Genomic DNA, 27371 nt, shown 5'->3' with positions numbered 1-27371 from the left:
TTCCTAGCGAGTATATGCTTGGTGGTGCCTCACCATGGGGTGGGACCACCAATCTGCAGAGCTGACTGTGGGGTGCAAGACACTGAGGATTGACCTCTGCTTCTCTGCAAGCCAGGACCGATGGGTGAATGAAGCCCCAGGGGCTTCGCCCATCCCCAAAACCTGCCCCTGAAGTGGAAGCCCCCAAGCTGCATGGCACAGCAAAGTGGAGAACCTTTGGATGGACCTCAATGCACAGAAGCAGGTACAAAGAGGTCCAAGAGGCATGGGTCATTACAGAATCGTAGAACCACTGAATGGTTTGGGTTGGAAGGGACCTTTAAAGGCCATCTAGTCTAACCCCCTGCCATGGGCAGGGACATCTTCCACTAGATCAGGTTGCTCAGAGCCCCATCCAACCTGGCCTGGAATGTTTCCAGGGATGGGGCATTGATCACCTCTCTGGGCAACCTGTGCCAGGGCCTCACCACCTTCATCATAAAAAATATCCTCCTTTGATGTAGTTTGAATCTCCCCTCCTTTAGTTTAAAACCATTACCCCATGTTCTGCGGCTACAGGTTCTATGAAAGTCTGTCCCCATCTTTCTTCTAAGCCCCCTTTAAGTCCTGGGAGGCCACTCTAAGGTCTCCCCGGAGCCTTCTCTTCTCCAGCTGAACCCCCCCAACTCTCTCAGCCTGTCCTCGCAGGGGAGGTGTTCCAGCCCTCAGATCATTTTTGTGGCTTTCTCTGGGCCTGCTCCAACAGGTCCATGTCTTTCCTGAACTGAGGACACCAGAGCTCCATTATGGCCAGAGATCTTGGCTATCTTCTTTAGAAGCAAGCAAAAAAAAAAAAAGATGGATGTGCAAAAATGTGGTGAGTGGGAGAGCACAGGGGGTCCTGCAGGCAAATGAACAGATTCATCATGGGATGGGTTTTCTCTTCATCTGCCCAGAGAGTACACCACATGGGCGAGGAGAGAACCAGAGGAGTTAACAGATTCTCAGCCGAAGATATTCGTGGCACCCAGAGTTCGTGTAAAGTTTCATACCGGGACCCTTTCTAAATTCTTTCGGTCATGGGAGAAAACACTGCAACTGTTTAGTCTGCAGGGAGGTGGTGGCTCTGGCCCAGCACTCCACATCACTGAGCAAACATTCTGGAAAGCAAAGGGGCTGAAAATTTGCTTTTCACCCTGTCTCTCCCACTGCTGTGGCCAAGCATCTGACAGGCATTGGGTACCAGTGCTGGAGCTCCTTGCTGGAAATGCAGTTCTGGGCTCCCTGGGATGGGGGACAAGTGACTACTGAAAGCCAAGACTTGGAGGTGAAGTACCAGCCTGCTAGAAAATATTATTTACACAAAACAGCTCAGAAAATCTTTCTCAGGGGCTAATATTTACAAATCCTGTGAAGCTGGGGAGCTTCTGCTATAGCAAATGTATTTGGCTAGGTTTTTTTAAAATGGGTTGAAAAGGTGCATTAATCTTTTCTGCTTGTCCCCTGAAGCATGCAGATATGGAGAACCCTACAATGCCTCTGAAGCTGCCCATCCGTGCTGGAAAAGCTGTGATGACACAAAAGATCTGCAGAAAACAACATTAACCTGCAAAACACCTTGATCCCTCCAAACCTTCCATCTCTAAAGGGACGCTCATGATCACCATGGCATATTTTGCAGCATATTAGCAGAGCAGCTGACTGTGAGCATCATCGTGTAAGACCACTGGATGGCAGCGGCTTGAATATTAAAGAGATGCAAGAAAACACACCTTATTCTTATTAACGAAGCAGAAATGGAAAGGTTTTGTTTCTCCAGCCTGACACTATTTCTTTAGCCAGCGCACACTTTATTTTCGCTGTCTTTGTTTTCAGTTCCTGCTGCTTCTGGACTGGAGGCAATATCACTGGGTTTGGGATCCCAGTGCTGCCAGAGATGCTCCTCCTCATTACTAAAAAACTAATATGTAGTGCAACGGTAATTAAAAAAAAAAAAAAAGAACAGAAAGTAGAGGAATTTATCACTGGGAGGGGAAAAGGAAGCATTGGTTTTGGATGCTCGGTGAGGGGGGAGAGCATGGGGGGGACCCCATGGGTGGTAGCACCACTGGTGAGACCCGAGGACATGTCATGATGGGGTGGCATCATCCAGCCATGCATCGTTTGCTCCTGTCCTCAAAACTTGATGCTGTGTTTTGCACCAGGATCAGCCCCAGTTAAGTGTGGGACAGGGACCTGAAACAATTCTTGTGCATCTCATCCCTCACCTGCCACGTATCCTCTGCCTCCTCTGCTCCCACGACTCGTCCCACCAAAGCCACTTCACACCATTATTTTGCATTTGCTACTTTAAATGTCAGCAGCAGGAAAAGATGAGGCTGTGCAAAATGATACCCATGGGGGAGGTAAAGGGGATGTGGACTCCATGGCAGCACTGATTCTCCAAATCCAGATTCTGACAGGTAAGTACACACAAAAACATCCAGTGGCGAAAAAACTGAGCCTAAGCCTGGCCATGGGATGCTGAGGGTGCCCACACTGGGACACCCATGCTGCAGTCCCGCAGGACCGTCCCTCTGGGATGCCACTGCAGCAGGCCAGCTGTAAAGACCAGCAAAAATCCACTGCGGGCAGCCTGTGCTTGAGCACATCAATAAAGCCCACTCTGTTGGAAACTGAATTTGGTACAAATTTTTATGGCTCAGCTAGAAATCCTTAAAAAAAGAGATTTCCTGCTGGCAAACACAAGAGCATCCTCCATATCCCATGTGCCTGTGGCTGAGAGATGCCAGGGATGGGCAAAGCACAAGCTATCCCATTTCCCCTCCCTTCCCATGAAAGAAAAAGAGGTGCTGTCCTTTCCAACGTGCTTCTACACAAACCCCAGCTCTGGGCTGACAGACTGGACATTAGGAAAAAATGTTTCCCAGAAAGAGTGGTCAGAGAGTGGAATAGGCTGCCCAGGGAGGGGGTGGAGTCCCCATCCCTGGGTGTGTTTAAGGGTCGTTTGGATGAGCTGTTGGGGGATGTGGTGTAGGGGAGAACTTTGTAGAGTCGGGCTGAGGGTTGGACTCGATGATCCCAAGGGTCTTTTCCAACCTGAATGATTCTGTGATTCTATGATACTGGTGCCTATGTCTGCTCTGGCCTTGGCCTTGGCACCCGCTTCTCCAGAGTGTTCCTCTGCCAGAAGGACACTTCATGCCCTAGCAAAGTGCGTGGGGGACATGGGATTTTGCAGGATGGGTCCCAGGCAGGGCGATGCATTGCAGGGTGCCAGTGAGCATCTGAAAATCCCGTCCCCAGGTGAGGTGAAGGGAACCAGCTCAGAGCAGGGATGGGGATGGCAGAGTGGCTGCAGGTACTGGCAGCAGGGTTCTTCCAACCCCACTGCATCCCAAAACCTCCACCTTGGGGTGGCTGCAGCAGCCTGAGCCAGATTTATGCTGGAGCAGGCAGAAGCAGATGGTCTGGCAGGAGGGTGCCTTAGGCCGGCTGAGTCCCTGGGCTGGCAGGAACATGCTCCCACATCCCAGGGTTGGATTTGAGCCTTTCAGGAGAAAATGGAGAGCTGGAGTTGATGACAGTCCAGCCTGGTCTGATGGGATCTCAACGCTGAAGTGCCCCCCTTGCCTCCAGCATAGCAGGTGGAGGGCGGTCCTTAGGCATTTCCTCACCTCTCAATGGATAAATGGATTTTGAGGTTTTTGTTTTTTCTGCCTCTCCTACCAAAGCCCCAGCGGTACCCTGTGTGGTCCCGAGCATCCTCACCCAACAATTTCTGGGAGCAGCTAGGAACCCACCCCACCAGTAGCCCGCTGCCTGGATCTGGCCCAGAGCTGCAGGCAGGCTGCAGGCAGGCTGCGCAGTCTGCAGTCTCCACCTAGAGCCCAGCAGAGCCTCTGCTCCGTGTTGCCTCCACGCTGCAGCCCATGCACAGGGCGTGCACGGGTCCCACCATCCAAAGCCCCCCGGGTCTGAAATTGGCCGTGCTTTTAGCAGGCAGCAGCAGCAGGCAGCAGCTCAGCCAGGGATGCTCCTGACAATCCTCACCACCAGCCTGCAGGACCATGAGGAACCTCCGCTGAGTCCCACCACCACTGCAAGGTGCCCAGACAGAGCATCCACTGGCCAACAGAGATGATCGGACACCAAGTACCATCCCTGAGGTCACACCAGGTGCTGGAACAGGGGCTGGTCCCCACCATGGCCTTGCAGCCTCGGCCCCTCCAGGGTGAAAAGGAGCCAGGAGAAAGCACACACGACTTATTTACTGAGTAAAGGTGATGGCTATTTTCTCATGACACGCCTGAGCATTGCAATATAAAATCTTACCAGCACATTGGATTCAAGTCAAATACACCATTCTTTAAGGCTTCTTTTTTTTTTTTTTTCCACTTAGTCCTGCTTCCCACCTCTCAAGTGCATGGTGCCCTGCTACTCAAAACTAAACACCTCTGTGCAGACACATGAACGTGGCTGTGTCAGATGGACTCCAGCCCCCAGCTACCTGCAGGGCAGCGGGGACAACCCCCCTGGCATCCCCTGTGATGCCCACTGGTACGTCAGTGGCTCTGTGGTCACCTCCAGGTGCAGCTCAACTCCTCGTGGGGCTGTGAGCCCCGAAACCTACCCCTGGGCTCGAGCTGAGGACTGATGTGCAGTGCAACCCCACAGCCTATTTAATTTGGGGTCCAGCTCAGCTATTCCCAGCTCAGAGGGCTCCTAGCGCTTGTGGGGCACAGCTCCTGTCCCCATCCTCTCCTTCCTATCCATGGGAAATTGTTGCGTTTTTATGTGCACTCCATTAAAACCCCAGATCTTGGGTTAAACCCCTTTCTGCGCCCCATTAAACCCCCCCTCTCATCTCACCATCATCCTCCACGGAGGTGATGCCCAGGGCTCCCTCCTCCCCGCCACGTTCCCACATCATGGAAAGGCTGCGAAGGAGCCGGACGGCTCCTACAGCCACCGCTCTGCTTGGGAGAAGCGGCAAGTTTAAAGCATGCAGCTCGATATTTAATCTGGGGCTCTCCAATAACTCACAGACCCGCATGGGACCTGTCTGCCAGCGGCTCCCGTAACCTCAACAGCAAAGCCGAGCGAGCGTTATTACTACGGGCAGCCGGCGCTGGCTTGGCCAGACTTAGGGGTAATGGCAGGGCCAGCTCTAATTGATGCCCAGCTCTGTCCTTCACCTGCTGGCGCGGGCAGGCTGCCAGCCTGCTCCCCTGGCTCCCTCTCCTGCCCGCTGCCGACATTTGCACGGGTTACGGATGACTGTGCAAAATAATTTTAAAATAGTAATAAAATAATGGAAATACAAATATTAAATAACAAAATAGGAATACAAAATTATAAAATTAATAATAAATAATAATATAAATAACAAACACTCTGTTACAGAATTACAGAGCATCTTCAGAGACACAAATGGGGGCAAACAAGACTGAACACATCTTCCTGCTCCTCCTTTTCTCCATGCCTGAGAGCAGGAGGATGCAGCCAGCTGGGGATGCTCCTTGGAGCCACCCACGGGGCTGTGCTCCCTGTCCCCCTCCAAGCCCATATATATACTGTGCATATATGTGTGTGCATGAATTTAGAATTGCTTTTGAATTCCCTGGGTGTACAGAAAATAAATCCCATCTGCAAAGCTGCATTTAGCAGGCAGCTTTCACTGGTGAGTCCCACCACGGTTTATAAAACCAGGACAGCGCTATCAACACCAGTGCAAAAATGAAAGGAAGAAGGTTTCTAAGCTTTGCAAGTTTCTGCAAACCCCCAAATGAAGATGTTTACATAAGGGCAGCATCATTTGCTATTTCTCTGCCTGTGCTGGGCTCCTGCTGGGCTGGCAGAGCCCATGCACACATCAGCTCTGAGGTTCATCCCCCCAGAAGAGCTGTGGGCAGTGGCTCAAGCTGAGGAGGCTTCCCCCATTGAATCACCACCTCACCCTCATCAAACTCTTCTGGAAGGGAAACCAAGGGCAGCGATGTTAGGCTTGTGCACAGATCGAAGAGACCAATGTGATGTTGCTCCATGGAGCTGAGCGTGCAAACCCTCACCGCTGCAGCACTCAACACACACATCTTTCCAGCCTTGGGATTTGCTTCAGGGACCTCAGGACCCTTTTTTCCTCCTTAAATGCTACCTATCTTTCAGTGAAACAACCCTTCTGGTGACTCCTGGGGAATGTCTTGTCTGAGACAAGTGGTACCACTGTGTTTTCTGTGCATGAATGAGACCATCTGTAATCAAATCAAATTAAGAACAGCCACGGAAGGAGCACCCATGGGTTTTGCAATCAATGCTGGACATGGCTTACAGGTCAGACACTCTCCAGTCATGCTTGGATCTTCCTGCCTCCACCTCTGTCAAACCACAAACTGCTCCCCACAGAAGACCCAGATCTTAATCAGGTTAAGGGGGAAAAAAAATCTTTCAGTATTAATCATGTGTATTGCTTCCATGTCTCAATTCCCGCAGTATTCCCGTGGTGTCTTTATCCTCACAACCCCTACAATGGGGAAAGGGCTGCTATCACTGGGAGGTTAAGCCATTTGCTCAAAAAAAGGAGTGATTTCAGATCACTCCTCCCAAATCCTCATGCTCAGCATGGTAAACATGTCCCTTTGCACCCCGATTGATTCTCCAGTACATAAGAGGGGATCCAATCTAAATTTTCTTCTTTATCCTCCTCCTGGGCTGACAACAGGGTTTTGCCCACCTTCCTGGTTGACCCCCTCCAGAAGTGATCACACCGAGCACCTCAAACCCAGCCGAGACCCCTGAAACACAAGTGTGACATTTGCCAAACCCCACGGGATTGGACTCAAGGACAACCAGAGCGAAGCACAGTGCCGAACCAAGGGCAGGCCTTTCCTGGGGCATCGAGAGATTAACCTAAGATGATGAAGAAACCTCGTGCGGGTATGTGATAGGGTGTGCAATAGGGTACACCACAGGGTACAAATTAGGGTATACAATGGGCTACGCAACAAATAACCCTTCTCCACTTGCACCAAGGCATTTCCAACTCCGGGGCTGTACCAGGTGCTGGCTCTGGCTGCACAGGACTCTGCTGCTCTGTGTCGAGATGTCCATTTTGCGGTGTGTTTTTTTTTTTTTTTTTTATTAAAAGAAGGTATCAGCCTTCTGTTTGATGTGCTGTTGGCCATGGTTGCTAAGGGGAGCAGTGTACAATTACAGCCCCAGTGATGCCCACTCTAATAATACACTTGGCTCTGCATAGCTCAGATGCAGACACAGCTCTGCTATAAAGAGCACGGCCATTTCAACAGAGGAATACTCCAACTTATGTTACATGTGAAGGGTTTGTGGCACGTTGCTTAACACCCCCCACCGAAAAAAAAGCACCGCAGCCTGGACATGCCAGTGAGTGAAACCACGACAAGCAAAAACTTATTGCAGGAAACTTACTTCCAATTTATTAATTAAAAAGGTATTTCTAGAAGGATGAAGAAACCATACATGTGTCCACCAAGGTGTTCTTGCATGCCTTCATCCACCCAAGCTCCCTGGGACCAATTTGGCCACGTCCACCCCAAAGGCTTGCACAGCCCAAAATTGTTCTTTGTACCAAACACCAAACCAAACTTAATGAGAAGATCAAACCCAAATGGCCTGCCACACTACCAAGCCTGCACATGGGAGCATCTCCCCGAGCTTCACCAGCAGCCCACCCCATGACTCCCCTTTTGGCATCTCCCTTCAGCAGCCCAAAAAGTTCACAGCACCCAAATTCAAGGCTCAGCCAAGATTTGGGACCAAAACACAGAACGAAGAATAAATTCAAACCCGAGTTTTCCCAATAAATCCCCTTAGAGCCTGAAAAGGTGCGACGCTGGCTGGGGGGATGCTCTGCAGAGGAGCTGCTGGCAGGGAGGGGGATGACATGACAGCATTCCTGTGCCGCGGTGCTGGCATCTGTTTTGGGATCAAAACAAGTCCCCCGAGATAAGCTGCGAACATGTGCAGCCCCTGAGCGCGAGCACCTTGTCAACAGCTGAAAATGTAAGAGGAGTCAGGTTAAAAAGACAGTTTATTCAGTTTATTGCCTGTTCTGAGGGAAAACCCTTTGCTGCTTGGTTTAAGGTCTGGCAGGGTATAGGGTCATTGCCTATAGGTACTGGGGTGCTGATAGGGTGGCTCAGTGGGTTAATGCGTTAATTTATGAGATCCTCTGGTGGGGCTGTGCTGTTGCCATCACAGTCCCAAGAGAAAGGGACAAACAAGCCCCTACAAAACAGGAGCATCTGCTGGGAGCAGATGGGGGGGAGAGCGATCTGGCCCTAGGCGCCAGCAGCGCTGGGGGGGGGAATCACGTTGATCCCGATTTATCACACCCCAGCAGAGTAATTCCCCAGCTTGCCTGTGCCTGGTGAGCCGAGCTCCTTACGTCCAGGGATCAGATTAGTCTGAAAGGTGCTACAGAGACATAAATCCAGCTCTGGAGCAAGCTTTGTTATTAAAGTTTTCTTTTTTTGATTAATGGTAAATTATCTAGAAATGGCTGATGGAAAGTATCTGATGGTGAAGGGGCCAGGACTGGAGCTGGGTAATGTTATATCATCAACCATATATCAATATATCATATTGATACTGATATATCAACATTGTATCATCAACCATATATCAATATATCAATATGATAGCCATATTACTCCACAATATCCATATATTATCCAATATACCATATTGATATTGATAATATATCCTATATCAATACCATCAACACCCTTATTTCATGTCAAGGCAGCTGCAATGAGTCTTCTGTGCTTGCTATCTGGGTCTGTCTCCAGCCAGGGCTATCAAGCCTGAATGCATCACAAAAATTCCCAGTTTAGTGCTTGCCCAAAGTATTTCATCAATCTGCGTGAATGCATCTGATTATTTTGGTTGGAAAAAGAAACTGTGCTTGGAGAAAGTCAAAATCCTTTACTATCAGAAAGGAAATGTTAAATTATTCACATAGCACTTTGCTTTTGACCTGTAGTGATCTGTCACCTTTTGCCCCATCAAGACATTTTTAAAAGATGTGCAGTTTGGGGCTGAGCAAATCCTTTTGCATATTTTTCTATACTCCAGCACATGAACTCAATCACCCGCACACCCTGCTCAGTCTTTGCATTTCTTCCCAGCTTTCCACAACGGATATTGCACTCCCATCGCACTGAGACCGGCTACATGTTCCTGGGAAGCACTTTGGGACTCTCTGGAGATAGGAGATGTATTATTTATTCTACATTCATGCTATGAAGAGCTGAATGTGAAGCCAGTTATTATTGCACAATGCTGCAGTACAGATCAGTCTACTGGGTCTGTTGGTAGGGGTGGAAATGCCGGGGCAAGAGAAGAAAGCAAGCTGGAAGAGTCCTCCCTAAGCCAGAAGGACTGACATCATCCTCAATTTTTGGATAACACCCTGTTGCTCCCTGAGTATCACTCCTGCACTTTATTTTGGATTTATTAGCATCGCTCAGCCAAACAGGGGAAGACACAAAGAGTGACCTGGCATGGGAAGAGTGGGATGCATGGAGATTTTAGAGCCCCCTCCAGCCTGTTGCTGCTAAATCTGGGACGGATGCTGACTGAAATTTGTCTTGTTCTGCTCTATAATCACTTTGGAAGTAAATCAACTGGAAAAAAATTACCCCCTGGTACATGTGATGGGCAGATGTGTGTGTTGCCCAAGGGCTTTCCAGGGGAGAGCAAAGAAGGAGCAGGCACGGGGAGACATGCTGGGTTTGATACGTGCCCAGAGCAATGAGAGAAGCAAAACCAGACCAGTGACTCTGCAGAATTATCTTAGGTTATGCTAAACACCAATTTTCATTATTTTACTTTGCTCCTTATTTCCCTGCTTGCTGTGTTGCCCAAAAGCCAACTCAGCCTGCACAAGGCATAGGCAGCCAGGCACAGCATCCAAGGGAAGATCTCCAACAACAGCAAGAAGGGCAAGAAGATGTGTCAAAAACTGGAGCGATGCTAGGCACCGAACGTGGGCGGAGAGCAGGGAAATGAAACGAGAGCTTTGTACGTGGCACAGATGACACGTGTGTGTGAGGGAATGGCCAAATGGAAATACGTATTAATCAAGGATGGAAAATTCATGGTTTTAGCTCTACATGTCCTGTCTCCAGAAAGGCAGAAAGATGGAGGTCTGTGTGACACCCTCCCTAGAAAGCAACCCCACCTTTGATGGTGGCACTACAGTAAAACACGGTCCCCCCAGCAGAATGTGGGCAGCTGAGGACAGTCCTGTTTCTCCATCTTACACCATTATCACAGACCAGTTATCAGAGCCACTGCTTTTTTCTCCCCCCTAACTCTGGGGTTTGGATGTTTTTGGAGCAGAACAATCAACCAGTGCGGCATATACCAATAAAAAATCACCCAGAATATTAGTTAATACAGAAATTATTTCTGTCTGGGTTGCAATCAGAAATGAGGAGCGAGTCCTTCAGTCAGGCGACGCAACCAACAGCCTACTCAGGGACCCCATGACTTAATCTGGTATCTCTGGTGCTGGGATGGGTTTCAGCTGAAAAGAGCAGCAACAACTGTAAGAACCTCTGGGTTCACTTCTCTTCATGCCACAGGGATGCTGCCACAAGCAACCCACTCATTTCACAGACGGGCCCTGGTGTGAGATACCATAATTTCACCTGCAGCTCATGAAATGGGAATGAAGAGCAACTTGACAATGCCCTCAGTGATTTAAAGATGTGCACAGACAAAACTGCAGGCACACTTCTGTTCTCTCATCAACTGGGTTCAACAGGAATTTGGTAAGAGCTCAGCTCCTGTCCAAATACATGGTAAGACCAGGTGAAGTGAAGTTGCAGGCATCTAACCAACTAATTTTATCTCATTACCTGCAACATGTTGAGGAGCAGACTCCGGAATTTTGTTCCTTCCACCATGAAAAGGGCCATTTTGTCACAGAGCTTGGCTGCCGTGGAAGCAAAGCTGCGGTCCGTCACTGCTTTCTGGTAGATGGTCTTGACTATCTCCCCCAGCATCTCCTCAGAGTTGGTAGAGTTCTGGGCCTCCTCCATGAAGGTGGTGAGTTTGGAGTCAACATCACTGCTGTTGTTCCTCATACTGTTGAGGATTTCAATTAATTTGTCCATTTTGTTCTTTTCGGGATTGGTGGTTTCCACCGTGACTTCGTCCTGGTCCGTGAAAAGGGAAAGACAAGGCGTCTGTTACACAAGGAAAAAACAGACATATCAGCCCTTGTCCTTCCATAACAGCAAAGGGGGAAGGGGATTGGGGAGACATAGAAACAGACACGTAAAAATCCAAACATCTTTTACAGTGCACTCATCTCAGCATTGAAAACCACAAGTGAATGAGTCCTGCCCCAGAAATGTTCTCTTTCCCCATTTCCCACAGCACTCAATCCCAGAGTCCTCCCCCTTGGCTCAGGGAGAAGACATGCTCGAGGGTCCTGAGCCAGGAAGCCAAGGTCTGACCACCTCTGACTGCCTTTGGCATCTTGGACAGGTTTCTGGGGGTGCCTGCAACATGGTGATAATGGGCATTTTTTTGCCTCTATTTTGAAAGTGCACTGATGTTTACAAAACGCTCAGATAATAATCCTACAAAAATATCTACTTTTTAATATATACTTAATGATCTAAATTGAGATAAAAAATATCACGTGATCCCAGCATCGCAAAATCTCTTAACTTTTCCATCTCTTGGCTGTTACAATTTTCACTTCACATCACTACCATAGAATTTATTGCTTCTTTTCAACATTTAATTATGCATTTCCCTCTTTCCTCCAGTGTAAGCCATGTATCCTGCTTGCTCTGGTCTGCTCCCTTCTCCTCCTTTAGTTCAATCTTAAAACGTGCTATCCAATACAAACCTGTAGCAATTCTTCAGACAGCCCCAATGCCAACCAGCAGTTGGAGTTGTCCAAAACTCCCATCAGGAGACCAGTTGTGTTGACCCAAGAGCGGGTGCTTATGTGATGTGTTTCTTATAAGACTATAAATTTGCAGGGAGAGCATTAAAATGAATACTCTGAAAGTCTCTGCTATACTCCCATTGCTTTAAAGAACATAAAAATAACTAACAAAATCTCTTCCTCCCCCTCATGCCACATACATAAATAGTAAATGCACATGCATTCAAACGTATACATTTCCAACATGCACTCCCATGGAATTGTATATGTTTGGGTTATTTTTGCTAAGCATTTTGGATATCTCATTGGAGATACCCCCATGGATGCATTTTCCACTCTGACAAAACAATCTCAAGAGAAAAAAATCTGCGTTTCACAGGGGGAAAACGGAGATATCATCTCCGAACCTCAGAAATCTGAGGCTGAATATTGTTTCCAAAAAGGATTTCTCCTCCGTCACTTGCATGCAATAGTTTTGTTATTGTTGGGTTGATGGAAGGAAGGAGGAAAGATAAGAGCGTATCAATTCATTGCTGAGATAAATGGATATCAGCTTTTAAGTAGCTGACTCCAACTGTTCAGCACTCAAAAGTCAAAGCTCTATAATGGTGGAGACAAGCTGCCTTTTTTAGACCTCTCTGCAAAGAGGATAAGTGCTGCAGACCAGGAGGCAGTCAGCTGGGATCAGCCGTTGGGGAAGGAGAGCCGATGTTGCAGCTCATGTGGGCACCAGAATTCCCCAAGGGTCTTTGCATGGGTAGGGGGAGAGTTCCCAGTCCTTCTTGGAAAACTCAAGCTGGTAGCAACCTCAGCCAAGAGAAGCATGAAGACATTTCAAGAGAAGTGTTGACACTGGGAGATTGTTGAGTGCATCCATGGAAAGGTCCCTTGAGTCCAACCCACCCTTTGTATGGAGAATGGCCAACAGCCAGACTCTTGGAAAAAGGGAAACTCAACATTTCCCTAAGAAATAGTACCTTTTCTTTTAGTCTCCTCCGCAGTCTGTCTTTGGATGACTGCAGCAAATTGATCTTAGGTCTTTCCCCAATGCGCTCATGAATACTGTCTTTCCGCTTGGTCTCTGACTCCTGGATGTACTGCTGAGACTGCTTCTCCACAGCCTCTGGGCCCCGATGTGCCTCCACGGGAATATGCACCGTGCAGACAGAGGTGTCCTCGATTTTCAAATTCTCAGTCTCTTTGGCGTTTCTGTGCGTTTCTTTGTCGTTGGGTGAGTGCTTCTGGTTGTGGTGCCATCTCCGGTTCTGGCTATAGCCATGGTGGCCCGTCCTGCCTGAGGAGTGAGGGGCCTGACCTCCTTGATAGAGTTTCTGGTGGTCCCTGTTGTGTTTGGTGCCACCTTGCTGATGTTCTGTGTGCTGCTGAGACTTGTTCCCACCAGGAAGTCTCTGCTGTCGCCTGGAAAATCAAAGAAAGTCATTAGTTCACCCCTTCCAGCACGGCCCTGTTTGGTCAACACATCTGCCCCACCAAACAGCCCAGCTCTTGGTGGGTGGGATCTGTGGGTTTCCCTGCCACAAAAGGGGAGCCAATTTCTTGGCATCTAACAGTCTAGTACCAACTCATGCCTCTGAATCTCTTACAGTGATAGGCATATTTCAGCTGAAAGTTTTCATGAACAATTAGATAACATGACTTTGGTTGCCAGGAAAATCTCTCCCAGGTTTCTGTGTTTTCTGTGTTGCTTCCACACTAAACCAGAGAAGACCTCGTTAGTCCTAGCTGAGCAGTGGGAAGTCAGTCAGGCAAGAAATATCAGGAAATACTTTTTTCTGAAGACCTAAGGAGTTCCTGATACACCTAGCCTACAGCATTGCTTGCACCTCTTGCCTGCCACCTCTGCTGTACCAACGTGGCACACCGATGCATTGGTTTGCAGTGAACCATTTTATTTCTAAGTGATAAAAAAAAGCTAAAAATTACTGAGTAAAAGAGGCGCCCACACCAAATGGTTTTATTTGGCCTTTCTTCATGCGTGTCCATCATTGGTACACTGGGACAGAACACGTGCATGGATGAAGCAGCTGAGGACCATGCTTGGCTCTGGCAGCACAGGGAGCCAGGACAATTACCTCTGGAGAAGAGGCTGTGTGAATACTGCTCCAAATGGATAACACAGAAATTCAACAGCCATAAAGATGAGGAATTGTCTGCAAATGGTTTGCTCAAGAGACTATGGTGGCTCAGAAGGGGTGAGCAAGCCCCTATGTGCTGGCCATAACCCGAGGTCAAGTTAGCAGGTCCCTGAAAAACCAACAGTGGAACAGAAGAAACGCTTTGGCAGCCTCCAACATTTCAGATTTCCACATGGGCTGCAGCGTGGCTGTACCAAGCAGAGAAGGCAGAGCTGGAATGCCATCACCAAGGATGCAATTAAGATGGAGATGGTCCTGGCATTGGCTGCCTTTGCCTGGGACAGTGCAGGCATGGGACACCTAAGCACGGCAGCAGCCCCTTGCCTGCTTGCTGCTTTTTTAACACTCAGGAATGGCTCTGAGAGCACATGAGATGCTTTAATGCTCGGCTCCTTACATGGCTGCTGGGAGCAGTGTTGGAGGCTCACACAGGACCTCTCCCCCGCATCGTCCCCTGAAACAGGGAAACAACTGTGAGTGCTGCAGTGACCACACTAGTCTACATCCATACTGGTTTTGTAGCTGTTATAATCCCCCTGCTCAGCCTCAACCCTTACCCCAAACCCCCGCCTCCATTTGGATAAATAGCAGTGTTTATTTTAAACCCGTCGCATAGCAATTAATTTTATTTTCATCATCTGCACCGCTCGGCTAAGGGCGCTTGGATGAAGGAAGCAGCCATTCACAAATACATTTCAATGGTCAGCGGCTAAACAGTCTCCAACCCTGCCTGCCAAAGCCATCTGCCCATCAAATCTGTATTCCTTGGCATACCCAGGAGTTAAAACCTATTTTCTGAGGCCAACTGGCTCTTAACCATAAAGAGCGAGGGCTCGTGTTTGGCGAACGCAGGACCAAGAGGCTTGTTCGCGGTGGCAGTGGAAGGAATTTGTGTTTAGTCTCAGACCACTGGATCTGGTTTTCCAAGATATTCAACGTCAGTTTTGGTGTGTTTTTTTTTTTTTTCAGGCTGAAAGGCAGGGAATAAAAAAAAAAAAAAAGGACACGGGGCACGGGGGAAGCTTTCCTGTTTGCTGGAGCTTACAAGCATTTTATGAGTACAGATTCTCCACATCAAGTTTTCCTGGCATTTCTTTGTTTCCTCTCAGTAACGCAATCACATAAACCACTTTGTAAAGAGCAATGCTTATTAAAAGGGGAATGTCAAAATAAAAGTTAGTGAAAACCCCTGTCTAGTACTAAGCCCTCACATGCTTAAGCGTACAAGAGTTTTGTTGATATAATTCAGCGTTTGCTTTCTGTGGTTTTGCTCTTCTCTCAGATGTCTGAGTTTAACTGTTTGGGTGCACTTTCAGCCTTGGGTTGTAAGCCAGAGAGGCTGCTACTTAAATAATAAACTGTATTTAAGTTGCAAATATCGCACAGAAATGATGAAAGTTGCATACAGTGACAGCTTTAATGTAAGCAGAGGTAAGGCAAAATGCCTGGAAATGAGCTGGGAACCAACCTCTGCTGTAAATTCCTGCAAGAAATGCATGCAGGGACATTTTTTTCCTAAAGATATAATGATACTATAAACCAAACCGCTTCTGTTTAAGGGCTGTGAAATTAAAAGAAAAGGTTTAAGATTTAAAAAAACCACTTAAGCCAATGGGGAATGTGCAAGATTTTTCAGTTTGGGTCTTTTGCAATAGGACAGGGAAAGGACAGGGCAGCTCCGTCCCTGTACAGAACAGCTAAAAGGCAATATCCCATGGCAAGGGGCAGAGCAAACACAAACCAAAGCTTTGCAGTCACTGACCACAGGACGGAAAACACCAGAGTTAAACAAGTTAGGGAAAAAAAATTTGCAAGAAATAAAAGGCAAAGGAAGAATGGCAAACAAGAAGCAACGTCCGTGACTTGGCAGCAGGCAGGGGTCTAGAGGATCATCCAGCATTCAGGCAAAGACTCGTCGTGTGCTTTTATCTTCCCAACACCCCAGCGAAGAAGAAAAGCCAAGAAGAAATAGCACTCTGCAGCCAAAGCAGGGAGAATGGGGCCCAGATCTTAAAACTTTTTTGACTGCACAGCATTGCAAGGCCTGGGAGGTTGGCATGACCCATCCTTGATCTCAGGTGTGACCAAGGCGCTGGGGACACAGAGAGCCCCAGGAAGGGGCAGGATGGGGACCAGGGCACCCCACCACACACACCTGCTGTGGGTTGAGTTGATGGAAACAATCTCATGCTTGCTCAAGGGCAGGTGTGTAGGTGCCAAGATGGTGGCTTGGGGTGACCTACCAAGCCTAGGGAACCAGACCATGTAGGAGCAGAAAGGCACTTCCCAACCCCGGCTTTTAGGTTTGTGATGCCAAAGGGAGGAACAGTTGAAACTTGAATCACACACCAACATCCCCCAGAATAGGAAGAATTCACCCCAGAAAAATGCTGCAGCTACTGGGAAATCCTTCTTCTGTCCCTTTCTGCTCATCCTTTGCTGTAAGGACACAACACCTTGTGGGGGACCCTATTTCAGCTACAAGAAAAAGTATCTAGACAGCACCACAGTCTCTTACCTTTTGACTCTGTTTAACATTAAATAACTATTTTCACTTCAAAGGCCAAATTCTGATTCAGCTCAAAACTCCCCAACCTCAGTGGGACTGGGGATTTGGCCATCGGTCAACATGGAAACTAAAGAGACATTCAGAGTCACAAAGAAACTGCAGAAGTACTAAAAACCAAGGGGAGACAGTCAGGGTTGCCAAGCTGGAAATAGGATAGTATCTCTTCTGCTATCGTTTCTCCACTGATTTTTTTATTTAATTAACTAAATGAGATACCTTTCAACAGAATTTAGATCTGACAAATGTCTGCTCTGTTGGAGGAGCCTACGCAAACAAATCTAAGGCTTCAGCTGTCTCAGTGATTACCAGCCTACGTGCTCAGAAATACAGGATTCCTGTAAGTTTTTACTACATCGTTTGCTCCCAAGGAAAGGGGCTGGAAGGCACAAGGCTGGGGAAAATAACTCCAGACACGTGGACAGCTGTGGTCTAAAACACAGTTGCTCCATCCCGTCAGCCCTGCTCATATCCCCCCTCTGAGTGAGACAAGTCCTCCGAAAGCCCCGACCATTTGTCTGGCATGCAGAGAGCCAGAGGACAACGCGGGGTTACATTCTGCTGGTGGTTGCGCAGAGATCTGGTTAGGCAATTCTTACAAATACTGAGAGGTAAGGAGCTACATCTCCAACAGCACTTGAGATATTTACCCCACGGTGCAGAGCACCGCATACGGCTGATCCTGTCCACGGGCTCAGGGACTGGGTGCTCTGGATATCCTGGCTCATGTCTTTGAAGAACCTGCCTGGACACCACGCTTGCCCTCAAATCCCAGGCAACTCTCCCACGTGACAAACCCTCCGGGGCACGCGAAGCTCCTCGCAGGATGCTGGTTTTGTCCTGCTTTTGGGCACAGCCTGATACCTGGTGGGCATGTCCAGGGCCACCCAGCAGTTAACAACTAATATGGACTTGCAGCCACTCAGGCAAGAGGTTGAGAATGAAGAGCGGTGCTGTGGCCAAGGTCAAACCTTCTGCATCCCTTTCATCCTTCTGGTGCTTGAATGAAAACACTCCTCACTGCATTTTGCAAGGCAGGAAGTTTCCCTCCACCCTTTCTTCTGCCCAGTCAGGATCTCATCTCTGTGCCAGGATCAGGCCCAGGAACACGACAGTCTTGGGACTATCTCATCATCAGCTTTGCTATTAACATGCCTGCAATTAATTAGCAATTTGTCATTACACGGGCAATTCTGTTGCAGAAATGGACTCTGTGGAACCTTTGACCCCAGATCTCACTTATCTGTGACACCCCTCAAAGCTAGAGGAGCAGAACACCCCCAGGGCACACAGCAACTGTACCTGTGAATGGAGGACTGGTGGGGCTGGCTCTATGGGATGAAGGGCCACCTCTGCCCACCTTCTTTTTGAAAATCCCACAGTAGTTTTCCGTTGAGGGAGGGAAATTAAAAAAACATCTTAGAGTCACCACTGGAAGAGTTAAATGCACAGAGATCGATAGCAATTGGGTTCTTCCTGGCCGTACCAGCTAGCTGCCCAGGATACTCTGCCTGAAAAGGGAAAGGGCAGGAAGAACCAAGTCCTCTGAAACATCCCCTGAACAAACTAATTGCTCTGGGCCCAGCCTTTCTGAACTAAGCATATTCCAGCCAGACCAGCTGCTTCACCTTGCGTGATGCAGCTCCACAAGAACTGGACTGGCACCCCCGAGCAGGCGCTGCTGGAGGTGTTTGGGCATGGCAATGCTGCTACAGTCAAAAACGCCCATCAGCACTGGCTTTGGGCACCTAAGAAACATCATAGACCAAACTGGAGGGTCCAAAGGATGCCAGTTAGGAGCTGGTGGAGTTTTACAGCATCTAAAACTGGTCCTGGAGGTCTGGGGAATATTGTTATTAATTTAATGAGGAGAAAGGTCTGAATTTCTATTCTAGAGGCCTGACTTCCCCTAGAAGTATTCTTTCTTCACCAAGCCTACCTCCATCAAAGGCACTCTGATGTTTTACGTGCATGTATAATGTGTAACTCAGCGTTGCTTTGGTACAGCCGTTTTCTATCCTTGCTATGACTGAGAATGGGAAACACTCAAATAAGCTTGACGGTTCCACACAATTTAATCAAAAACCTCAAAACCCCACAGAAAGTAACAACCAACAGCTCAAAGGATGAAGAACACAGGACTTCTGTGTGTTTTCCCTTTGGCTTTCTCTCTCAAACCGGTTTCACTTGGCTCCGGTTTCATTTTTGTTTGCATTTTTCTCAGATGAGAAGGGAACAAGATGTCATGTTCACTCCTGAAAACAAAAATGAAATTATTCACACTTCTTTTATGCCTTTCTGTCACTAGGGTTAAAGTCTATCCCAACCACTAGACCCAGCCCACGCGTCTGGATGGACACAGCATTTTGGAAGTGTAGAAAATCCACCTGTCAAAATGGTGGTGATCAGGATCTAAAATAATCTCTGAACAGTTGAGATGCAATGAGTACTTTAGGTCTTACATGTACGCATCCTTGAAACATACAATGAACTCCAGAAGACAACCACAGCCAACAAAAACAATGCTGTGAGGGTGGAGACGTTTTTGATGAGGGTCACAGAATCTGGCTGCTGGGAAAATCATTATGAAACCTTGATGAGCTGCCTACCTGGGCACAACTCCTCATCACCACCTTGGTCTTGGGGTATAGCCACTGCTGACAACCCTTCCGTGGGCCTGGACATCACATCTGTCTTTGTTTGCTAGATTATTTTGTTTGGCCTTTACAACTAATTTCTAGTTGTAAAAAACTACTATAAACCCAGAGGGTAGCATTGATTTTTATGGTGAGGGTGGTGAAACACTGGCACAGGTTGCCCAGAGAGGTGGTCGATGCCCCACCCCAGGAAACATTCCAGGCCAGGTTGGACGGGGTTCTGACCAACCTGGTCTAGTGGAAGATGTCCCTGCAGGGGGTTGGACTACATGACCTTTAAAGGTCCCTTCTAACCCAAATGGGTCTGTGATTTTATGACTGAAGGACTTCACACAGAGACACCCAAGGTGCTGAAGCCATAACACATCGAAAAAATGGGTGTAGGACATCTCATCATGGGATGCGTTATCTTCTGCTATGGGATACTGACTGATTTGGCCTTTCCAGACACAGAAATGGACTTGCCTTCTTCTTGTGCCTTCCTGCAGCATCACCTCACGCCATCGGTGTCCACCACTTCTCCCACCACAGGGACGGACACCCATTCACAGGACCACCAGACGAGCACCCAGCCTGCAGGCTGTGCTGCAGGAGCAGAGACAGTGCTGCTGGGCTGAAAGGACACAGCACAAAGTCCCTTGGAGCAGGGTCAGCAAAGCACTGAAGAGCAAACTTGTCTGGTGTTGAAGTCCAATGAAAGTCCTCACATTCTGCAACGCTCGGCCGCACAGGCTGCCTGAGTCAGCTATTTTCTTCTAAGCTTCATGGAAATGAATCTTCAGGAGGAATTTAAGTAGCTGTTTTGCAACACCAGCTTGGGAAAGACATCCCAAGTACAGATGGCATGCGAGATAGCTCCAAAACAGCTCTTTAAATGCTTTGCTGGATCTCCCACAAATCATTAGGGATGTCCAGATGGAGGCCCTTGTTGCACGGAGCGGGCAACCAGCTAGGAAGACACCCCCCGGACTTCAAGGCTGACTGCCCAGACTGGTGTGGAAATCACTGCAGTGATTTTATGTAGAAATTGCTTGGAAATGGTTCTCTTCACAAACTACATTACATGGAATTATGTTTTTGGATTCTTAGCGTACTGTAAACTTGATTGCAAAAATTACATGAAAACCATAGGAAAATACAGTGAGAAGGAACTGAATCCAGTTTAGTTGAAATAGTTTAAATCTGAAAGACACAACCACAGGACACAAAGTTTCCCAAAAATCTGCTGAGCGCAAACACACGCGAATCCTGGGCCACTGATAAGAATGTGACTTGAATGAATATAGATTCATCCTTTACTACTTTGCAATAAAAGAGCTTATATCTCAGACTCCAGGCTGCCTCCTTTAAAAATACACCAAGGCTGATCAGTTATCCCGAGATCTGATAATCCTCCAAGAGATATAAACTTTAAACCCGTGCCAAGATGCACAGACACAGCCCACCACCATCCCTCCATGGTTCTGTCCCTCAAGACACATCCTAAATAGTACGTACCAGCCCCCACCTGCTGCCTTTTTGTTCAGCTGTCTTCCTTTAGACCTCTGTGACTCTTTGACCTGCAGCAAGGAGACATCCTAGGTTTTTTCCATATCCTATTTATACCAGTGCTTTCTAGTGAAGAAATAAATGTCTTTCCTGTAGAAGCTAAGGCAAGATTTGACAGGATCCCCTAACAGCTGTCCAGACATATGAGATGACCCAAAGTCAATGGCAAGCAATTACTTCCGACACAGGGATCTGGTAAAACACCAACCCAAGGAGCAAAGATGCTTTGGACTTACGTGTGCCAGAAGCTTTATCAAACATATTAAATAAATTTATTTTAAAATGATGCAGCGTGCTGTAGCATTTATTGTAGAACTCTGGGAGCTCAATTGATCTGGACATTGACTTATTGCAACCAACTGACAATCCTAAGCAGCAAGTGACAATCCTAAGCAGTTTCCCAAATGTTTACCTAAGCCTGTCCCATTGTCAAAAGAGTTGTCTCTTCTTGACCCCACTCCTGCCTCCTCTCTCACGCTACCCTTAAGGCTCGCATGGACGTGCTGAGCCGTGCCATGGTCTGATCCACTCTGAAAATTTATTTTCTCTTGGATGAGCTTCCCCTCATCAGTTTGGATGGGAACACACTGCTTGGGGGGAGGCACAGACCTGGGTCACCTTTTGCAGCTCCAGTGCCAAGTAACTGTTGGCCCTTGCTGCTTGGGGACCAGCACCCCCAGCTTTAATCAGGAAATAGGGGTGATCCATAGCATCTGCACATCACTGGGAATGGATGGAGCAATGTTAGTTTAAATGAAAGAAAGAAGCCTGTTGTCCACTCGTGCCCCGGAGGCTGTCACGCTAAATAAAGACATTATCATAGAAAGAGCAGATACTCAGTGCCTTCATGCCTCTCAGTGACCCCGGCACCTTCCGAATCAATCTAGGGACTCTCTTTCCCACAGATGGTCCCTTGGAGACAGACTGCTGTGGCTTTAGTAGGAATAAATGGAAACAAAACAGTTAACAAATATCCAAAAATAGAGCGTAGTTAACTTTTTTTTTTAATATGGAGATGAAAAATCCCTGGGTGATTTAAATGCCAGCAGAGATATTGGCTGCATATAATAGATGCAATATTTTTAATACTAATATTTTGGGCTGAGACAAGAGCGGGAATGGAAAGTATTTCCAGTGCCTTGACTTCTTTATTTTGCAAACATCAGTTGCTAACTGGGGTCAGACAGAAATATTGTTTCTGCAACAAGAGCCCAAACAACTTGAGCTGGCAACTTCTTCAACACACTAACCGTGCCAGGAGGCCCTGCAGAGCTTCAGCACATTGCTCCCTCCCAGGTCTCCGTGGCCAACGTCCCCAACTTGGGTTTGCAGGAAGAAGGAGCAGGTAGTTAAATGCTCTCCTGCAGAGAGGGTGGCTACTTGCTGTGGCCAAAAACTGGAAGTCACCACCCAAACCATGCAGCCACACTGCTGAAGTGCTGCAGGGCTTCTTCAATGGGCCAGATCTCATGGAAAGACCCCGTGTGACACAGGGGATACCATGAAACGCTTTTTTACTCATTGAAAGCATCAACCTCTGTTTGCCCTTACCTCTCAGTTCAGTTGCCAGATAACTTTGGAGAACAATCTGGCAGCAGAAAGCCCTCAGTGCTCGTTCCAAGTGATCACCAGGAATGGCACATTTATATTCAAGGATTGAAAGTAGAAGAAAGAAACAAGTTATTTCCCTTTATATTCACTCCGGCAACCAGCTGCTGACAACACCTCCATGAACTCATGCTGGAAAACAACGTGTAGATGGATAAACCTATTTCCAGTACTGAGGAGCCATGCCGGAAACACTCCACCAAAGAGAAAGCCATTTCAATAACAGATCGGTTTCCTAGTGCAGAGGAACCTGCCGCTATATTTCCTTCCCTCAATTCTGCCCGGCTGAAATAGCATCACGTAGACGGTTGTGTTTTGCACTACATAACACTAAAAGAGCAGCCTTGAAGGACAGTCTCATGGGTGACAGGGTTTGCACATATGAAGGTCTGGTGGCCACGGGTTCACTGCAAGGTCTGCAGTGGGGGAAGATCCAGCCACAGCCCCTTCCCGCCTTTCTGCCTCAGTTTCCTCACAGGGAAAGGGGGGATGCTGAGAGCAGCCCTCTGCCAAAAAGCACTTTGAGGTTGATGGAGAACAAACCACCGCAGTGTTGCTTCATCTCTGGCTGTCTTCCCTGGGGACAGCTCTTGAACTCCTGCCCTGTGACTCTTCCTACAGCTGATGGACCCAACAGCACCCTACACTTGCCCACACGATGAGGACTTTCCTGCCCAGCTGGTTAAAAATAAGTAAATCACATCATCAGCTACCAAAGCAACACCCATACAACCAAGATGACCAAGGTGCCCTGGGTGGAGGGCCACAAAAATGATCAGAGGGTTGGAACACCTCTCCTATGAGGACAGGCTGAGAGACTCAGGATTGTTCATCCCGGAGAAGAGAAGGCTCCAGGGAGACCTTAGAGCAGCCTCCCAGGACTTAAAGGGGGCTTAGAAGAAAGGGGGACAGACTTTTTAGTAGGGCCTGTAGTCATAGGACAAGGGGTAATGGTTTTAAACTAAAAAAGAAGAGATTCAGACTAGATAAAAGGAAGAAATTGTTTATGATGAGGGTGGTGAAACACTGGCACAGGTTGCCCAGAGAGGTTGTCGATGCCCCACCCCTGGAAACATTCCAGGCCAGGTTGGATGGGGCCCTGAGCAACCTGATCTAGTGGAAGATGTCCCTGCTCATGGCAGGGGGGTTGGACTAGATGGCCTTTAAAGGTCCCTTCCAACCCAAACCAGTCTGTGATTCTGTGATTCTATGATCCCAGAACTGGCACTGCCGAATGCTTCTCTTAAAGGTCTTGCTTTCAAAATGGCAAAATTGGTTTTAAATGCTGACTCCCACTTTGCTGGACACAACTGAAGAGCTAAGATAGTGTTTAACAAACAGTCAGTTAGTCTGCAGGCACAGCCATGAGAGCACTTTAACCCTCATGACATGAAAAGAAGGATGGTTCAAAATAAGCAAAAGGAGGTATTTCTTCACATAATGCACAGTTAAAACTGTGGAGCTCTGCTACATGAGATGTGAGTACCAGGAATTCACAAGAGTTCAAAGAGCACATTGCGAAAGTCATGAAAGGAAAATCAATCAGGAGCTACTGGATGCAAAAGTGAACAAATGTGGTCCTGCAGATCCTCAAAGTGTAAATTCCTGCAGAATAACAGAATCATTTCGGTTGGAGAAGAACCTTAAGATCGAGTCTGACCACTAAGAAGAGGAGAACACTACCGGGAAGCAGCATTACCTGCATACCCTGTTCGTGTCATGCTCATCCTGGTGTCCATTGCTGGTCACCAAGCCAGGTGGTCTGGTGTGACCCTTCACAGCTCTCCTCCTGCTGTTACTGACCTCCCAACCAGCTCCAGCACACCACTAGCACATCTAATTGCAAATGAAAAGCTCCTGCCCTGCTGCTAATGCAGGATGGCATGGCAACCATAAGATAAGGCGAGTTATCTCCCAGCTGGGTGGAGGGGTTGCGATGTAAGGCACTCTGCACGCCCAGCCAGTGGCAATGCACAGGCAATTACTGCCGCCCAGCTCACGTGCCGTAATTCATTAAGCCGCAATAACGCAATCACCCAGCTGAGTCCTTTTAGGAACAAACCACCGAGACAATATTGTCCCCTGGGGACCTGCAGTTCAGAGAATTAATTTAGTGTAATAACTCCCAGCGATGTTGCAGACAATCAAACTGAAAGAAATGATGATCTGTCTTTAAATTGCCTGTAACCAACCCCTTGGCTGATGCCCACCAGCTCTGCTTGGGCAGGCGGCACAAGTGCCGACTGTTTACTTGGGACTTTCATGCACAGGAACAATTAATCACAGAATCATTCAGGTTGGAAAAGACCCTTGGGATCATCGAGTCCTTGGGAACATCCTTGAGGAACCTCATCATGAAGCACCAGCACTCCAATAAGGAGTTCTTCACCTTGTTCACCTGAATGCTCAGCTTCAGCCAGTGCAGCTTTCTTAGTCATAAGGTTTAGTTTTAGGTAATCCTGTGAGGAGCAGGGAGTTGGACTTGATGATCCTTATGGGGTCCTTCCAGCTTGAGATACTCCAATTCCTTTCTGAAGGATTCATTAGTGTAGTTGATACTGAAAACGTGGCCTGCCCTTCACCACTGGTTCAAGGTTTCTAAATCTTAAGCAGGACAGAAACTATTACTTTAGCAGCATCTCTGCTTAGGTGCTTTCAGCTGCCTAGAAGGATTTTTTGCATTGTTACACTCTAAACACTATGATTTGGCTAGATGCTAGTCTTGCTACTCATCATTGCAGGCGGGTATACCACCAGAGACTTACTTTTATCCTTAAAAGAAAAAAAAAATTTTCTCAGGAGCTTTCTCAGGAGAAGAGCGGTCCCACAAATGGCAGCTATTCACAGCCACCACCGTGCTGACTCAGCTCCTCAGTGTTGACAGCTGTGACATCCCCGGTGGGTTTGGGATGTTCCCTCTGCACCCCCGAAGAGAGTTTCCGTGGCAGCTCCAGTAACCCCCATCAGCTCCCAGGGGAGCATGAAGAAGACATGAGCATAAGGAAGAAGAGGATGAAAACCTGATTTCCAGATGCTGCTTCAGGGGTTCAGACCCACGTGCCGTTAAACCTTATTGATTTGACTTGGAAATCCTACTGAGAAGGAAAAGCGTGTTTCGATCTTTTCAATTCCTTCCCTTTCTCTTTATTCTGTTTCAACACCATTTGTTGAGTTCAGTAAAGGCACTGTAAATCATTTAGCTCGATGTTAGTTTTCAGCAAATACCCATTCCATCTGAAACATTTCATTTTGTTCCAGCTAGGAACAGTACTTCGTCACTAAAATAATGTCTTGATATTGTTGGTTTCTTTAATAAACATCCTCTCCTCTCACTGCAAAGCCTTCAGTAAATGGCCCTGGAAGAACAAAAGACATTTCTGTATTGTTTTAAGTTCTCTTCCTTTCTGAAAACCTCAATTAAAATGGTGAAAAAGCAAACGTGTTGCTACTATACTCTGTAATTATGAACTCATTTCTATTCACTCGCCCAGCAGGAGAGGTTTGTCCCCGTGACCTCTGAGAACGGGTTTCTAAGGCTTTTCCAAAATTTCACAGCCTTAAAAACGACACGTTCATGTCAGCCGTAAAACACGTTCACCTTCGCCTTCACCCAAAATAAATTGCAATCTTAAAATCCAGGGTGAGGGCCACTCCTGTGACTATTTTTATTTGTGAAAGGAGCCCTAGTGCTGGCCATGAATAGGTTGGCATGGGAGCGGCTCTGGAAATAGTGCAACCCTTCAAGATAGTGTGAAAATTGCATGAATACAGGCTGTCAGCTTATTGTAAAGAGTCTTCAAATAAATACCTTCCATGGCATGCTCCTGAGTGATGGTCTGGCTTTTCTTAGCGATTTTTCCAGCACAAAATCTACCTGGCCCGAAGAGGACATGTGCGAGTGTGATCCCAACCTCTTGCCTTGCCAATGTGATGCTTGTGGGAACAAGCGTGGGGCTTTGGCAAAGTCCCACTGAGAAAACATTTTGTGAGAAAAAATGCTGGGACAACTTGGATATATGTATGTATCTTGGTTATACATGTGTGTGTATATATATATCTTTAAGCTGAGAGTGAAAGACGAGGGTAAACAAGAAGGAAAATAATTTTTTTATAAGAGATGAAACAATGGACAGGAAGATGATGCCTGAGAACTCAGATAACAATGAATGCAGAATAGCAGATTTTCACATAAAATAAAGTAATATTGTCCTTTAAATACAAGCTAGAAAATAGCTTTAAAATTCACATGTACAAATACAAGCCACACTGCTTTAGAGTCCATTCCTGATGCTCTCACGATTTCATGTGCCCATGACACACCTAGGCATATATATTTCTTTTTTCTTCACATTTAGGACCAAATCCAAGGCAGCACACATACATCCACAACACAGCTCAGGCAGAGCTGAGGACTTGACAGCTCATCAACCAATACTGAAAACCCCACCCAACCCCAAGGTTCACATTTTGTCTGAAATGTAAGTGCCAAAAGCATCACTGCCGTGCACATCCTGAGATACCACCATCTCATCAGACTTCCCCCAGTTCAGCCAGCTCCTGCCTTAGGACATACCAGACTCATCAACTGGACATCCACCCACCAGCTCCCTTCTGGAAGAAACCTTCTAGAAGAAGGTGTAAATTGATAACTGAAGTGAAAATGAGTGAGGGGTTGTAGCAGGAGTTGGCAATGACTTTAAGGGGCTCAGGGCTAAACCCTTCCACCTGTGATGACAACAATTCTGTTGACACCTGTTTATGAAAAACTGAGGGCAAAAAAAGCCTACTAGGCACTCCACCCAGGCTGCTGAAACAGCAGTGACTGGTGTCAACTCCTGCTCATTAGCAGTGTTGGCTGGTAGACCTCCGTAGGGTCTACCTACCCAGCTGATGGGTAAGGGGGGTTT

At 47.4% G+C, this 27371-nt stretch overlaps 1 protein-coding gene across 3 annotated transcripts in view; it reads right to left on the bottom strand.

The window, feature by feature from the left end:
• Nucleotides 1–27371, bottom strand: part of CTIF (cap binding complex dependent translation initiation factor) — a 146696-nt gene that overhangs the window by 29980 nt on the left and 89345 nt on the right. For 2 of the 3 annotated variants that reach the window (XM_074812782.1, XM_074812784.1), the window contains 2 exons: nucleotides 12907–13348; nucleotides 10884–11213 (listed from right to left, as the gene is read on the bottom strand). In XM_074812782.1, coding sequence (XP_074668883.1) covers nucleotides 10884–11213; nucleotides 12907–13348 — 772 coding nt within the window. The remainder of the gene's footprint in view (nucleotides 1–10883; nucleotides 11214–12906; nucleotides 13349–27371) is intronic. The other variant, XM_074812783.1, reaches the window with a different exon arrangement.

The sequence above is a fragment of the Strix aluco genome, chromosome Z, assembly GCF_031877795.1.
Source record: "Strix aluco isolate bStrAlu1 chromosome Z, bStrAlu1.hap1, whole genome shotgun sequence".
Lineage (NCBI taxonomy): Eukaryota > Metazoa > Chordata > Aves > Strigiformes > Strigidae > Strix > Strix aluco.
This window is presented reverse-complemented; position numbering and strand designations above follow the sequence as displayed.